At 44.6% G+C, this 16,175-nt stretch overlaps 1 protein-coding gene across 6 annotated transcripts in view; it reads left to right on the top strand.

Annotated features, from left to right (window-relative positions):
* The window catches only part of ACTN1 (actinin alpha 1), a 131,767-nt gene that overhangs the window by 56,883 nt on the left and 58,709 nt on the right, over window positions 1-16,175 (top strand). For all 6 annotated transcript variants that reach the window (XM_014602205.3, XM_059722898.1, XM_014602204.3 and 3 more), the window contains exons 2-3: window positions 3,440-3,554; window positions 8,550-8,669. In XM_014602205.3, coding sequence (XP_014457691.1) covers window positions 3,440-3,554; window positions 8,550-8,669 — 235 coding nt within the window. The remainder of the gene's footprint in view (window positions 1-3,439; window positions 3,555-8,549; window positions 8,670-16,175) is intronic.

The following is a 16,175-nucleotide window of genomic DNA, read 5'->3' as shown; positions in this document are numbered from 1 at the left end:
GCCAGCGCAGGTGGTAAGCAGGGTGCAAACAGCTGCTCCAGGCTCCACAGCCCCAGTACTGGCTCCATGGCAGCGGTTACATGTGTGCTTCCAGGCAGACAGCGGGGTAGGGGTCAGGATTGCACTGTAGAGCAATCCGTGTTCTACAGTGTCTGTAGCCAAAGTAACCATAAGGTTTCTTTCTATGTACTGAACATGTTTTGAAAGTTTGAGAAATGTGAACCCAACGGTTTTATTCTGAGGAGCCTTTGTGTGAGTCTTCTTAAGATGGCTGCTGTTTGGGAGAGTGTACAGTTTGCCACCTAATGAGAGTGAGCATCTGCCTGCCTCCTCCAAAATGAGCTCCTGTATCCATGCACTGTTTCACTGGCTGCTTTGGCAACTTGTAAATGATGGTAGGACCTGAAAGGTGTTCTGAACGACTGCTGTGAGAACTGCCATCCTGTTTCAGATTAAGCCCAAAGGGGAGAATACACCCATCTGGGGCTGAGATGGCAAACTCGGGCTCAATAAGCTGCATTTCTACCTGGATTTCCAAGCTTTGCAAAGTTAAGGTTCCCTCAGAAGATCTGAGGCAGTGGTGGGTGTCATTCCAGCTGAGGGCAAGAGGTGTGAGCAGTGAGTTCTTATGCACAAGTTATTCCCTTCCAGTACTGCAGGAGCACTGATCTTGTCTCATGTGCCTGCCAGAAGTGCGGTTAGTGTCACAGACCTTTCTGTAGAGCACTTGCAGACTTGCTTTTAACTCAGTATTTCATGGCACTACAGGCATTGCTGACCTCTGCTACCCTCCGGGATATTTTGGCACAGACCAAACTGATTGTAAGCTTGAGCTGTGTTTGGTTCTGCTCCGATTTTTGGTAAGAGCCCTCCATCCAGCTCAGGGCCAAATGATACTAGGACTGTGGGTTGGCTTTGCAGAAGACAGTGTTGAAATGGAAAAATGTGGCATGTTGAAACAGGGAAGTTGGAAGCTCTGGGGCCTTTTGCCTCTGCCATAGATTTGCTCTGTGACCTAAGGCAAGTTGCTTTCTCTTTTGCCTCTAACATTGACTGTCTTGCACCATCTTTTCTCTTCAACAAGACTGAAAGTCCTAGGCAGAGCAGTGAAGGGGCCTCATCAGATTAAGAGAGCAGGATGAATATCTTGTTAAATAATGCAGTGAAGGTGGTGGAGCCCGGGGAGTAGACAGTGCCAAAAGAACCTAGGGATACAGTGGTGCATTTTTAAACAAAGCCGTTCTCAATTATCCAGTAGAATAATAGTAAAAAGGCAATGAATGGTAGTTAAAATTTTTTTAAGTTGTTTAACTTTTAAGCTGGAAGGAAACCAACCCAGCACAGAAAGAAAGAGATCCCATGCCCCCACGGTGCATATACACTTTCAAAGGACAAAGTGCCTTGAGAGTAACTTATACCCAGCCGACACCATCTGCACTGTTATCATGCTCTGACACAGCCCCCTGCAGAGAACAAGCCAGAAATGGAATAATAGAAAGCTCATCAGCTGTTCAGCAGTACTTTTTTTTTTTCCCCCTAGCAAGTGTTTCGCTGTTTTCGGTAATAGCCGTTGCTAATGCAATCGTCTGGTCTATTGGTGTAGCATGGTGTTCAGATAAATTAAAAAAAAATCCTCCTCCCCCTCGCTGTGATGCATTTTTTTGTTTTGTTTTGTTTTTGCTTTTCTGTCCTGCGTATGGTAGAAAGAGGTACAGTAGCTGCTGTGTTAGTTTGAGGTTAGGCAGAGGGCAGGGCAGGGGGTTACTTTATGGTTAGTCCATAAGGTGCCACCCTGCCCTGCTTGTTATAGTCAACGCAGAATTTTGGCAGAGCTTAATTTTTTACTGTGGCAAACAGTTTTGAGATCTCCTGGGTCACATAGGTGATTGTAAAGTTACCAGCATAGTTGCTGGAAAAGGATTTTGTATAAATATCAAACTTATTAAATGAATTAATATTTGGATAGATATCAATTCTTCAAGAAGTATTTGCCGCTGCTGTTTTGTTCTCCAGACAATTTCTACTTTTGAGAATTAGATTCTTGTATTCAACTAATTAGAACAATGGTGCACTTGAAGTTCAGAGTATTTTTATCTTTGTTTCTATTTAATAGCAGATATACCACATTTCTGGTTCTGCATATATGGCACTTCCCCCTGCAGCAATCTATATTACTACATCTCTTAACATTTTAATTCTAACTTGGTACTTCCTCAAAACTGACCCAGCCATTATTATCTACAATTAACACTCCAATGTTAGGCTGTAGGATGACAGAACATAACCACAGAAAATGTCTATTGTCAGTAGTGGTGGTGATATTTGTCTTTCACATGAGAGATCCTATGCTCTGACCACTTGTGGTTAGTATTTCAGACACCAGGCTAGTTTCCACAAGTGTTAGATGTAGTGTCCTGGCCCAATTGCAATTTAGCCAAATTGCCTGTGCACCTCAATATCTGCCCCTCCACTTCAAATTAATAGGGTTTCCCCATATCTTTAACTTCTGCTGTGTAGAATTGTTAATTCCAGAATGGCTGATGTGTTCAACCTCAGGGATGGATGTAACCCATCTACTAGTAGCTTCCAAACAAGGGCCCATGGACAACCAGTAGTTCATAGAAAGTTTGCTGAAGCTGGTCATCAAGCGCTTTGCTTTTACAATGACCTTATTGCATTAAAAATAGCAAAAATCACATTATTATTCAGCCAACACTTAGTCCTTTATGTAAGCAGCTGCTAAAGCTAAAGCAGGGAATGGTAGTCAGTCATGTATGTGAACTGGTTTGCATTACAGTGAATGAGAGAAGAGGCAGACCACAGGACAATTGCTATAAGCAATTTCACTTGCATACTTGAGTTCTCCATTATGCATCTCCCATTACATTTGTGGGCTGTAGTATTTAGGGATGCTTTGTTAATGAAGGAATAACCTGAGGACACTTGGCATAAAAGGATGGTCCCTTGATTCAAGAACCTACATAGGACAAAGGCAGCCTGGCTTATTTCTCACTTTCTCTAACATGTTGTGCCATGGAAAGTGTCCAGTAAGGCTGACTGAAGTCAATGAGAGCTACAGGTGGCTAGCACTTTGAAAACTGAACACCTTAGGAAACCCAGATAGAGGAAACAAAATTAGGGACCCATCAAGCAGATTTGATGTGCTAGAGCATAGGACCAAGTAGCTATTTCAAACTATTAGCTATTCTTAGTATTGCACTCTGAGATGGAAGGGCCTTGCAGCCCCTTTGTGTAGTCTGGTATTGACTCTTATGCCATACAGGGTAAATGCATGGACCATTGATTAATTTAACCTGGGCCTAAAGAAACCCAATGTATTCTAGCATCAATGATTTGACTCTTTGGATGTCTTCTCTGAACCAGTGTAGTCCATGGAAAATTACTGATTGTTCTTTTTTTTTCTCTCCTCTGTTTCTAGACTTTCACAGCGTGGTGTAATTCTCACCTTCGCAAGGCTGGCACACAGATTGAAAACATAGAGGAAGATTTCAGGGATGGCCTTAAACTCATGTTACTTCTGGAAGTCATTTCAGGTGAGGAGAGAGGCTTGGGGTGATGGTCTCAGTGTCATTAGTGTTGCCATTGATTTTACTGTCTTCTCACTCATCCACAGAATAGGGTCAGCAAGGGCAGTGGCGGGAAAGGCTTTGCCTCAGCTATCCTCCACATGCCACCTATTGGTATGGTTCTTCACTTTCAACTTTCTTCTACCAGTAAGGAACACACATCTTTCTGTGAAGTCTTACCCAGTGTCTTGGACCACATAGCAGGAATCATTAAGAGACTTTAGGCAAAGTATAGGATTCCCACATTGGCACTTTGTGCCATATGCTTGTTAGAGCAGGAGAAGGACTGAAGTTATGGCAAGTGCCCCTCTGCATGACTAATGCCATCCTGAAATGGGATGAGTTTTTCAAATGGGGCTGCCTGCAGGGCCAATCCTGGCAAAGTGCAAAAAATGTATTTTACAGCAAGCATCAGGAAATGTATGTAGGTACGTGTGTGTGTGTGTGTGTGTGTGTGTGTGTGTGTGTGTAACATTAACATGAGAAACTGGGATCCAGGTCCCAATGTGGAATGTGAAAATGTTTAAGTCTTGAAGTCTGGTATAACAGAGAAACCAGATCTTATCCAATGCCGGTAGGAAGGTTTAATTGTCTCCTGAACTGGAAGTAGTAAAGCAGGGCAATCTGCAGAGTCAAGGATCCACATTGAGATCCAGCAGTTCCCACTTCTGCTCCTCAGCAATGTGCTGTCAGAGTCCTTGTTCTACCAGAGTCAGCCCAGAGGCTTGAATCTGGGGCTCCTAAATCCCAGGGTGCACTGTCAGCTTTCTTTTGATGGCTCCTTTAGTTCCCAACCTTTTTAGACTGCAGACCAGAAGTGACCACAGACCGGCAAACTGTGAACCAGCATACTGCAGACCAGAAGTGACTGGCATACTGCAGACCGGCAACCAACTCTTTTTTATACTAGGCATAAAAAAAGGGTTGGCTGCCAGTCCGCAATATGCTGGTCACTTCCAGACTTCCAGTCTGGCAGCCAACCCTCCTATGGACTGGCAGCCAACCCTTCACAACCCAGTGCCAGCCAGCACCCCAGGGGTTGGGAACCTCTGCTCTACTAGGCCCTCTATGCTAATGCTACCTCCCCTCTGTTTTGCACTCTTGCCCCCCTTGGCTTGTTTATCAATAGTGCTGCCTCAGTGAGAGCACTCAGAGTTTGCCTCTTATGCCATAGGAGGTCAGGCAGATAGTGCTCTGCAGATAGTGTAACCCCTCATGTTCTGGAAAGGTTGGAGTTCAAGGCAATACTGATTTGGGAGTTAGGAATCAGAGTTGCAGGGCACATACACTTACTCCACAACACTTGCAAGAAGCTAGCTGACTGGGTGGGCCTTTTCATTTAATTGAACTTTTTGATCATGTGTAGAGGGAAGGTTAAAAGGTGGGGGTGGGAAGGTAGAGGCACATGGGTGCTAATATGTAAGTTGCAGATTGCCAGGGTTAGGGAAAACATGAGGGGAGAATGCTGGAGGGAGGATAGGTGCTGGGAACATTGTACACTCGATGTCAACCGCGGGCACTGGGCTCTTCAGACTCTGACCCCAACCACTTGCATATTTGGAGTGTTGAGGCCTCCGTTGCGAAGGCTGCCAGAACTGAACAGTGTAGGCACCATGACTGACAGCTGCACAAAAGATGAAGCCAGGACTTCCAGATCCGGCCCCTAGGTGTCTCATTGGACACCTCTTCTACCTCTTGCTGTCCTGCCGGGAGGCTGCTACCTCTTATAGTCCTGTTGTGATTACTACTAGTCCTCTACCCAGAGTGTGTGCCCCTTCCTGGCTTTCTTACAGATCCGGTCCCAGCTCCCCATTTGCTACCCCTCTTCTCTCTCAGCTTTTTGCTTCCTCCACAGTCCATTAAGGAAGCTTTGTGTTGATCAGGTGTTGAGCTAGGTAGCAGTGTCCTCCATTAGTTTTGCATCTTTTCTTTCTAGGCTAGCTGGGCTGAGGATAAAATTAACCAGCGATGAGGCAACGTGCCCAATATAATAGCAGTGGCCCAGCTTAAGCCTTTTGAGCAAAGTTGAGACCCTCCATGACGGAGTATACATCATCTGACTCCACAAGCCTGGTAGAAGTCACAGCTGCTGGAGTTGAGGTTGAGGGGTCAAGTCCTTGGTAGCAGCACCTACAGAAGCAGAAGTGGGGGAGCTACTGGAGCTCAGGGTGGATCCATGACATATGCAGATTGCTCTGCTTGTTCCGTGAACTATCCTGCTTGCAAGTAGAATGGGGAACAACGTAGCCTACACGCTGGCACTAGGACGTGGTTACCCCATCCCATGAAACTTTGCAGAACTTCAAAAATGTTCCCATTTTTGGGAACATTTCTCTGCTCTGCCTGTTTGTGCCAGAGGCTTGAATCTGGGGCTTCCACATACCCTAAGCACAGGGCTCGCTCTCGATCTCTTTCTGTCTCTGTCTGTCTCTCTCTCTAGGTTTGGCCAGTAATTTCATGCTGGAACTTCATCTCCTTTCCTGGCATGGTCTTGCAGAAAGTTTCTGTTTTGACAAATTGGTATTTTACAATGAAAAAACTGTTTGTCTTTAAAAACCACTGACCAGCCTTATTCAACATCCCCGTTGCCTCCCAAACAGGATGATGAGGGGAAAAATTCACAAGGAAAGCCCAGAGGTTTCCTTAAAGCAAGGTGCCCTTGTTTTTGGGAAGATAAAAACCAGGCCCCAGAAGATTTGTTCCAAAAGAGAGCTTTCTCTCACCAACCTTGCATTCCAGCACTTCCCTGAGAAGACCCTCTCTCCCCATGCACCCTATAAGGTCAAATAAACTGGGCCCAGAATTTAGTTCTTGTTAGAAAGAAGGAAAGAACGAACATTTTTTCCCCTCGAACAAAAGGGATGACTAATAGAAATTATCTACTGAACAAATTCCATGATAAACAGTACTTAAGCCAACACTTCCTTGCATTGTTTGGCTTACAAACTGCAGCCTTGGGCTAGCACATGAGAACCAGAAGGTGGAAGCAGCTAGACAGAAAGAAGGACAGAACAATAATGCAAATAGCTGAAAGTAAAGCACATTTCTTGAATGCTTTCATCTTAATAATTGAATTAATTAGTATTATGAGGGAAGAGTTCTGTGGGGATACTGTTGTTTGAAGCTTTGGCCTCAAATTCAATTTCTTATTCTTTATTAATTCAAGTTAAACTCATGAAACTGATCACGCCGCCTTTGCTCTTGTTTTACAATGACTTTAGTTATCCAGGCTGGAAGAAATGGAAAACAGAAAGCAGCACGTAATGGCATATTCTTTACTCCGTATTCAATAGGAGAGGTCTTTAAGGTGGAGGTTGTAACATAGGTAAAGAAATGTATTGACAACAGAGGATGAAGTCAGCAGTGGGTATTTGCTTTGAGAGAGCCAATTGTCTGTTTCTTTCTATGTGACAGTTAAAGAAACTGGCCTTCCAGAATAACTAAGAAAACATTTTCAAAAGGCTTTATTTCTATATTTTTCTTACTTTTGAGGGAGTGCTGGTTGAGATTACTTTCTGCTTTTCCCCCTCTATTTTCTCCTGGTTTTGTTTTTGTTTTTAAAGAGACCACCCCATCTTACTTAACAAGGGTAGAGGAGCTCTTTATGGTTCATTTCTCCTTTTTCATCCTTAAACCTAGTGTAATGTGTTTGATCCTGCTCCCCTGGCTTTAAAAGATGCAGGGTGGAGCTCTAGCAGCAGCCTCAGTGACTGAAGATAACCTTAGCATATATGGCTAAGAAATGACTTGCCTAAATGTACCTTTTTATTTCCTTGTGGATGTTGCACTTTTTGCTAACTCTCTGTCCTACGTGTAAAAGCTTTTGCTCCCTCCCTGCCCCCAACCTTTTTTCTCCATTCTACCGCTTGCTGTTTGAAATTCGGGCAGTGCTGCGTAGTTGATTAGTGATGCGTCTCATATGGAATGATTTCTGATGTGCCATCTAATTAGTTTCGGATAGGAGCACCTGCAGAAAGTTCATTTGGTCTGCTCAAGGGTTTGAGCTTAATTAGTTTTCTGTTAGTGATAGGTTAGTGCTAGTAAAACTAGGGTGACCTGAATATGTGCAGGATGGCACCAGGAAAGGGCATACCACTTCAAACCAATGTCTTTAGAAAAATTATCGGTGAATTCTCCCAGATCCGATACAGGTCATAAACTGGTGTTTGCTATAAAACATATATACTATTTTATAGACTATAGAAGCCAGCTCCAATAGTAAAGGTTAATTACTTTTCTTCATGAGCTGTGTCACTCCCTCCTGCTACCTTATTGTAAACATTTAAGGTGCCCCCCACTGTAACAGCAAAGCCCCATTATATGCAGTTAGAAGTACACCAGATCCCTTAATGGTGAGGAATTGATCTTGCAGGTCTTTTAATTATAAAGCTGTTCATAGCAGAGGAAGAATTCCAGGTGATTTTTATTCCTGGTACATGCAGTCATGGTCATTCAGTGCTTAGCTGTTCCATATCTAAAGAAAGATGAGTCTTGCATCAAGTCCTAAAAAAGCTGAGACTTTTCTGAGAATGCTCGGACCCTCCTAGAGCTCAGGTCCTGACCCATCATATAGGGAAGTGAGTTTTGGATCAAAGACCTGCCGTTGTAATCTGTAGTTAATAGGCGTCACCATAGCATGAGTCAGAGCTTTTTAACGAGTCGCCTGGTTCAGTAAATCTTTAAGGGTTGATAATAGCAATGCTCCCTTCCCCTCAAACAGCTTTTTCAAGGGTATCCTTTTCATGGAAGTTGTTTTGGGGGAGGGTCAGCACAGCATGTCAGTTATTAAAATTCCTGGGTACCAACATACAGATGTTCTCTACCTTTGCTGCTGAGGGCAAGAACTTGGGAGATGTAGCTCAAGAATAGGGGTCTGCACGATTTAGGCCATTCTAATTGAGCTATGCAATCTGTTTGTGGTGTGCAGGGGATCTCATTTTTGTTTCTCTCTTTTCTGAATAGGTGAACGTTTGGCTAAGCCTGAAAGAGGCAAAATGCGAGTCCATAAAATTTCCAACGTAAACAAGGCCCTGGATTTCATTGCTAGCAAAGGAGTCAAGTTGGTGTCCATTGGAGCAGAAGGTAAAGAAGCCACTCGCCTGGTTCTAGACCTAGTTTGAGTGAACCATTCTCTCCTGATCTGGCATACCGTGTTGTTTTGCTCCTCCCTTCTGTTGTTTAACCAAGCTCAGGCCATTCTCTGCTGGGACAGTGGCAGGAGGAAGCATGTTGGCTTCTTGAGGTTTTATATCCCACTTAAACACCATCCTTGATGATCTGACTGCAGTGTCTGTGGGAGTGGGAGTATAGTTGTGCAGTCCCTTGCGCTTTACTTGACCATTTCTCTATCCTGAGTTATGCTCTGATCCAATTGCAATGTGGACAGTTGTGTTCACAGGTGTCAAAAGTGGGAAGTTTCAGTATTTCAAAAAAGTTTTCACTTCAGATGAGCACACCAGCTGACAGAGAAAGGACATTTTTACATGAAAATGAAGCAGGTGGCTGTGCCTCAGGAGTCAGCTTAGACGAGACCCCCTAATTTCTACAGCTGACTCTTCCACAGGGGATCTCATGTGAGGAGTAGATAAGATGCTGATATCATGGAGGGAGCTAAGAAGCTGTGAAAACTCTGGCTAAAGCAGGCACTCTCAGGACCTCCAAGGCTTCCAGCTGTGCAGCCTGAAAGCCCTTGGATCCATGGCTAAAGTGAGGGAAACCCTAAGTCTTGAGAGCCTCTAGTACAGTGATTCTTAACCAAACTGCCAGCACACCCCAGGGTGCCTTGAGAAAGGGTGACACAGGATTCTACACAACGTTAGCACTGTTAGGTATGCAAACATAATTCACAAGATAAACCATAAGACATGTAGGGGGGACGGGACACAGGGGAGCACATACCCACCCTGAGATTGGCTGCTGCTGGCTTCTGCAGGCAGTCGCTGCTGCCCACCCCACCTTGCTGCTGATGCAGTTGCTGGAAGTTGCAGGCAGTCCCCACTTGCTGCTCACCACTGCCAACAGCGTGGATGGCAGATGCGGGCAGTCCCTGCTCACCACCCGCCGCTTATGTATGTGTGTTATGTCATTTTCAGGAGCATGACATTTAGCCAGGATCCTTAATAAACTGAATTGAATGGAATGGGGTGCCTTGAGTCTAAAAAGGTTGAGAACCACTGCTCTAGCACCACACCCTCTGCATGTATTAGTGTAGAAAGAGTTACAACTTTAGGAACAGGAAACCTCAGCAAGCTCACTGATACAAGGCAATATCTGTGAGCAGTTAGCTGCAACACTGGAGTTACTGCAAACATGTCTAAGGGAAACTACAAAATGAAAAGTTTACAAGAAACAGAAGGTCTGTGCAGCAAGAGACATCCATTTTTTTCAATTAGTTTCTGTTATTTTTAGTTATGCTTGAACTTTTATCAGTACTACAGTATAAAGTAATGCTCTCCAGCTTTAAGGATGTGAGCTAGGTTCTTTGGTATCTTTCCCAGCTCAGCAACAAGTTAGCTGTGGGGTCTTGGGCAAATTTTCTAGTTCAACTCCCTACTGACTTTAGTACTCAGCTTGAGATACCCAAAGACTGATTATGCTCTTCTAGGAATTCCACATCTCTAGAAACAGGCTGTGGGCATCAAACACTAACGCCCAGACAGAGAAGCACTTTCAATTAGAATATGCTTTGAAAACAGTGGCCTTAAAGCTTTCCTCAGTTTATCAGTCTAGATAAAAAGGTCCTTTTGTAATCCTTGCAAGAAATGTGCTTTCAGTGCCTGTTAATAACCAGCGACTACTTCAGGTCTCAGTTAAGTGCTCTAATATTTGCAAACGTAAATTACCTCCCCCTGATCTGAATTCCAACTCTATAACACTGATGTCCTTCCATGCCAGGATAGAATGTAGATCTAAGTACTTATTTTGCCACTGCTCTTGTAGGACCTGAGAACTTCAAAAGTGTTTATAGGTTTGTTCTCACAGGGGCTAGGTGAGGGTAGGAAGGTTTAATATGCCCAAACCTTGGAGTTTTTAAGTCCACTTGATCTTAGCAGCATCCAGACACCACCTCAAAGTGTAGCCTTTCAGGCACACTCCTAGTGTACGGACTCCCGTACTGGTTCAGCTTCTGGGAAATGGAACCTCAGGATCCAGCCATCCTATACAAGACCAGTCCTGATCCCAACCAGCAAGTCCCTCCAGACATTTAAGTGTGTCCTCTTTAGAGCTTCACCTGTGTGGGCAGTCAGATGTAACTTGGGGTTTTGACTGCTGTTCTCCAGGGAACCCAGGCTCCTTCTGTCCTTGCACGGCCCTCTTTCCTGGTTCTGGTTTCCCTTGGCTAGAGAAAGAGAGGCCATGTCTACACCAGCAATTGGCAACTTTTTGGAAGCAATGGAGCAGGTCTCTCCAGCAGCAGGCTGCCACTTGTGACCTGGCCACCACCGCTTCCCCTGCTGCCAAATTGCTGCTGATGTGTTTCTGACCCAGTTGCCACTCTTCCTGCTGCCAAATTGCTGCCAACTCCCCCTCACCACTGAATTGCTACCAGCATCCAGGATTTGTGGGTCAGATGCTACCCGTAGGTTGTAGGTTGCCAGCCCCTAGTATACACACTAAAATTTCCCTGGAGCACCCTGGAGTGAGTACCTTCAAGCACCCTGTTGAGATCCAAATGGGCTTCCTCCTTGCCCAGAAGGAGTTATAACCACCTCCATGTGGCAGTTCCATGTGGAACAGGCTAATATGCACTGCTGAATGAGTGTTAGCTTGCCCTAATTGTCTTGCAGATGTGGCTACATGGCTTCTCATTTAGGAGGCGGCTCACCCAGAGCATCACAATATGCTTGAGGTTGTTGACCTTGGGGTTGCTCAACTTCCTATGTAAATGTAACCAGAATCTGGTGTTATCACTTCTCAGTTATCGCTTCTTGGCCTCTTGAAGACTCAGATCAAATGTACTGGATCCTGAAGACCTGGGGTGACAGGTTTGGGAGTCTGTCTAGCTGAACTTAAGAATTTTAGCTTATTTTTTGAACTCCCTGCAGGCTTACAGCTTTGTTAATATCTTTCAGCGCATTTGCCATATTAGACTGCATCACCCCTCTTGTGTAATATGGAGGGAGTCTAAGACTTCACAGTCTGTGCCTGAATAGGAGAGTCATTAAAGATCATCAAGAGGTAAATAACCTTTTCCTAGTCAGACAATGGAGACTATCAGACAAACACTGTTGATTTGCTGAATGGCTCCCAACTGTTTTAACTAACTCAGAGGACAGACATAGCTACAGCTGGTGGAAGATCAGAAGTAGTCCAGGAGAAGAGCAGGAAGAGAATAGATTGAATATTATTACTAGATGTTAAGAGTTATGAATCCAAAAAGATGACAAAGCCAGTAGGGAAATACAGATCGCCCGAGCGAGGGACTAACATAAGGGGATGGGGGTGAGGTGGGGAACGCAGCTAGGTTACAGAAAATACAAAGTTAGCCAACTAAGCCAGAATCCAAACCAGTCGCCCCAGATCTTCAGGTTTGCCCATGGCCATAAATCCATCCTTCCTCCTTAGGCAGACCCCTTCTTTCAAAAAAGGATGGGATGGAGGCAGTCTGCACGCAAAATAGGTGTCTTTGTTTGCCCCTTTGCTTTACTGAGAGGACTAAGATGATGCCTGACCCAGTTACCATCCCCCAAGCCCTATGGATGCCTGTACATCTGCAGGACACCTGCTCCAACGTGGTCTAATTCAGCCTCCCCATGTTTCAAAATGGTGGTGGGGGTGCTTTAAGTAAAGCTTATCAAATGAGCTTTAGTTAAAGTGCCCCTGCCACCATTTTGAAGCACGGGACACTGAATATACCCCAGAGCATGTCTAAAGATGACTTATGAGCCTGTTCATAGAGCAAAACTGTTCCACTGCAGTGTCCTTGGCCAAAACTCAAAAGCTTCTGCTGAAGCTCTGTAGAACTGGGATGCAGGTTGCATTTAGCTGACTAGTGCAGGGCTGTGGAGGGACCCTGAGATTGGCATAACCTTCTATGGCATGAGGCAGGTTCAGGACAAAGATTCATTTGGAACTAGTATGGGGCTACCTGGTTTACTGAGTTAAACCCTGCCTTGCTCTATGTGTGCAAGCCTCTGAATCTATGGGGGAGCTCAGTCCACAGTAGCAAGGAATGCTGAAAGTTAGGACCAAGGAGTAGCTCAAGTTTTTGTTCATGTTCTTTAATGATAGCTCAGGCAATAGCCAGGCTTAAGTGATCACTATACAAGCATGGATTTCCTGCATGCATCCCACACAGGTTTCACCCAGACTGCCCCACTTAATAGAGTAATAAACATAAGCACACTGCAGGAGTTCTTTGGCCACCTCATGAGTCCCAGGTGCTAGGTAAAAAGCAGTTATCTTCAGCATTAGGAATGGGTCTCTGCTTCAAGAAGCATGGCAATAACTACTTACTGAAGGGATTATAACCCTTCCTGATGCGTGCCATTTTAAGGGCTTTAATTAAGACTTTAAAAAGCCATTGCAGCAGCAAACCAGAAAATAAAAAAACAATGAAGCAGTGAACATGTGGCCCTGGAAAAAGGAGCTATAAATTGCTCAAGTAGGTGGGACCCAGCTAGAAAGTCATCCCGGTGACTTTACTACCAGAGATAGAAATCATATTCTCCAGCAGTTAAACCAGTATTATTGGCCAGGAAAGTACCTTCCTCACCCCAAGAGAGTCCTTTCTGTCTTGGTGTAAGGCAGGGGCAGGCCAGATCCAGCCTGCCAGGCCATTCTATCTGGCCTGTGGGGCCCCTAAAAAATTTAGAAAATTTATATTTACCTGTTCCTGGCTGCCTGTCAAAGATGACAGGAGACACAGGGGCAGTGGGAGCCAGCAGGACCCAGGAGCAAGGCAAGCCCAGCCCCACTCCACCTTCAGCCCCCCTCCCACCCCCACCCCTCCAACTGGAAGCCTCTGCCTGCCATGGCTTTCACTGCTGCCATACCCACCTGCTGTCCTCTCCAGCACCACGTGGCCCCTGGCTGCATCACCGGACCATGGGAGCAAGGGGCCAGGAGTGGGAGGGTGTGTGCGTGTCTGTGTGTGTCCATGCAATGAGAGAGGGGGAGAGAGAAGCCCTCCACTCCCCTGCAATATACAAGAGTAAGACTTCATTTTAAGCTATTGTACAGTCACTTCTATGTATACTACACAAACACACACAAATCAGGACAAAAATATTTTTTAAATCAAATTAATTAATGTTGTAGATATTCGATTTTTAGAATATAGTTTGGTATTATTCTGGTTCTGAGATGGCAAAACCCCTTGCTGAAAGGAGTACTTCTGGGGGCAAGGGGAGGGACTTCTGGTGGCAAAGGTCAGAAGTTAGAGGGTGGGACTTCCCAAGATGGCGACCAGGGGGTGGGGCACCTGTCAAGGGGCAGGGCTACCCATGTGGCCCTCAACAGTTTGCCAAAGCTCGGTAAGTGGCCCTCCCACCAAAATAATTGCCCGCCCCTGCGTAGCAGGAACTGAACTAATGTAGCTGATGTTAATATAGAATGTAATAATGGTGAAATGTAACCATGTTAGTCTTGTCCTGTAAGCAACTTGAAAACTCCGTTTTGTATCCTTCTGCTTGACATAAGTGAATGAACTCTGCATAGCCTTTATGTATGAGTGTGTGTAAAAGGGTTAATGGTGAGAGAATGGCATAGAGATGGGGAGAAGAAGATGTAACTGTTTATGCAAGCAACAAGGCACCAAATGTAAGTTACCAGTCAGTAAACTAATTAATGAATGGCTGAAGAATCCCTTTGAGGCCAAGAACAAGAGAGATAACGAGGAAGAAGAATGCACACATCCTGCCAGACGGACAACAAAAACCCCAAAGCTGAGATACCAACTTTGACAACCAAACTGACCTCGGACTGAGATAAGATGTAGACGAATGAAAGAGCAACTGCAAAAACAGAAATTGGGTATGGAAAAACCCCAATGCTGAACAAAGACTTGAAATCCCTATAAAACTGAGATGCAGACAAGCCAAGATGGGGAATCTGCTCTCTGCAACCTCATGGAGCACAGGCATGCATGCCTGTATACCCCTGCTCATATCCTCAATAAGCCTAGACCTGGCCATCCAGTGCTAATATTGAGTAACATCTGCTGGTAACGATAACATCTTACTGGAGTGGTTTTGTCTGTATGTCTGTCTATGTCAGTTTGTAATATGTGTGTGTGTCTGTGTGTATGATACATAATATATATGACGATTTGTGTGCGCCTATATGAGTGGTGTGTCCGAACCTCTGTGTCTAATTCATGTAATCAATAAATGTGGCATTTTGCCTTACCCCCCTTTATAAGGTCTCACTCGTGATTTGAGCAATTGGCAATTTGTGTAACATTTTTGGTAAAGAATGCATGTGGGGGTGAATAAGCTTCTATATTGCTGTTATTAATCAGTTTTATGTTATCTGTATAGTAAGTCTCGTCTGTGTGTTCGTTCGTCTGTCTATCTGAAGGTGTGCACACTGCCTGGTGGTAGTAGTGCCAGGTACAGTGGTCTCGGGTTAGACTGACCACACTAGAGAAATAGAAGCTCACTTTGGGTTATGGACTGCCTGTACAGGAGCCCACTGAGTTAATTTGAATTTTGTCTTTGAACTTGGATTAATTTAGAAAGCCCGTTTGTGGGCTATGAATGATTAGAAGCTCATTTGTGGGTTGTGGACTGTCTGTGCAGTTCAGACTGCCTATAGAGAGGTCCATTGCTTTGGTTTGGATTTTGTTTTTTTGAACTTGGTGATATTGGAAAGTCGAACTTTTGTCATGTTTTACGGACTGGCATAATAGTTTTAAGAAATAATAGACGGTGACTAACTCTAAGCAGTAAGAACAATACAGGAGACGGAAGTTAGAATGTTTAAAAGAAAGACAGTAAGGGGTGAGGCAGATATAAAAGATGTCAAAAATCCGCTGCCTATGTATCTGCAGGACGTGAATCTGTTGAAGCAAGTGCTGCCATGATTTGGGCATAGCCCTTGGACTGAACAGGCAGTAGCAGATGCCTGCACTATTACTGATTTGAAAGAAAAATTTGGAAAATATGTTGAATTGTATGATAAGCCTCCACATTCCCTGAGAAAAGGAGCTGCAGTGATTTGGCTATTAAGGGAGGCTTCTAAAAATCTTTTCCTTTACCTGACAAATAGTCAGGAAGAGGTGGCTCTGTTAAATAAACAACTTGCTCAAGTGTCATGGGACTTGGAAAGTTTAAGGGTAACTGCAGCAGGGGCACAAACTCGTATAGAATCTTTGTGAGATGCCCACATTCTCCACCAAAAATGTTACACAAATTGCCAATTGCTCAAACCATGAGTGAGACCTTATAAAGGGAGATAAGAGATCACATGTGGCATAGCATCCTGCATGAAGGATCTGCAGCCTGGGCTTCATTTTTCCCTGTGTTAAACAAAAGTGTTTTGGCTAAGATCGACTCAGCCTTTTGGATGAGATCAGCCTCGCAGGGGCAACACAATGATTGTAAAGATAGTTTCCCCAAGGTGAGGCCTGTCCCTTGCACTCCAGGC

The sequence above is a fragment of the Alligator mississippiensis genome, chromosome 2, assembly GCF_030867095.1.
Source record: "Alligator mississippiensis isolate rAllMis1 chromosome 2, rAllMis1, whole genome shotgun sequence".
Classification (NCBI taxonomy): domain Eukaryota; kingdom Metazoa; phylum Chordata; order Crocodylia; family Alligatoridae; genus Alligator; species Alligator mississippiensis.
The sequence above is the reverse complement of the archived record's forward strand: the minus strand, read 5'-3'. Positions and strand labels throughout refer to the sequence as shown.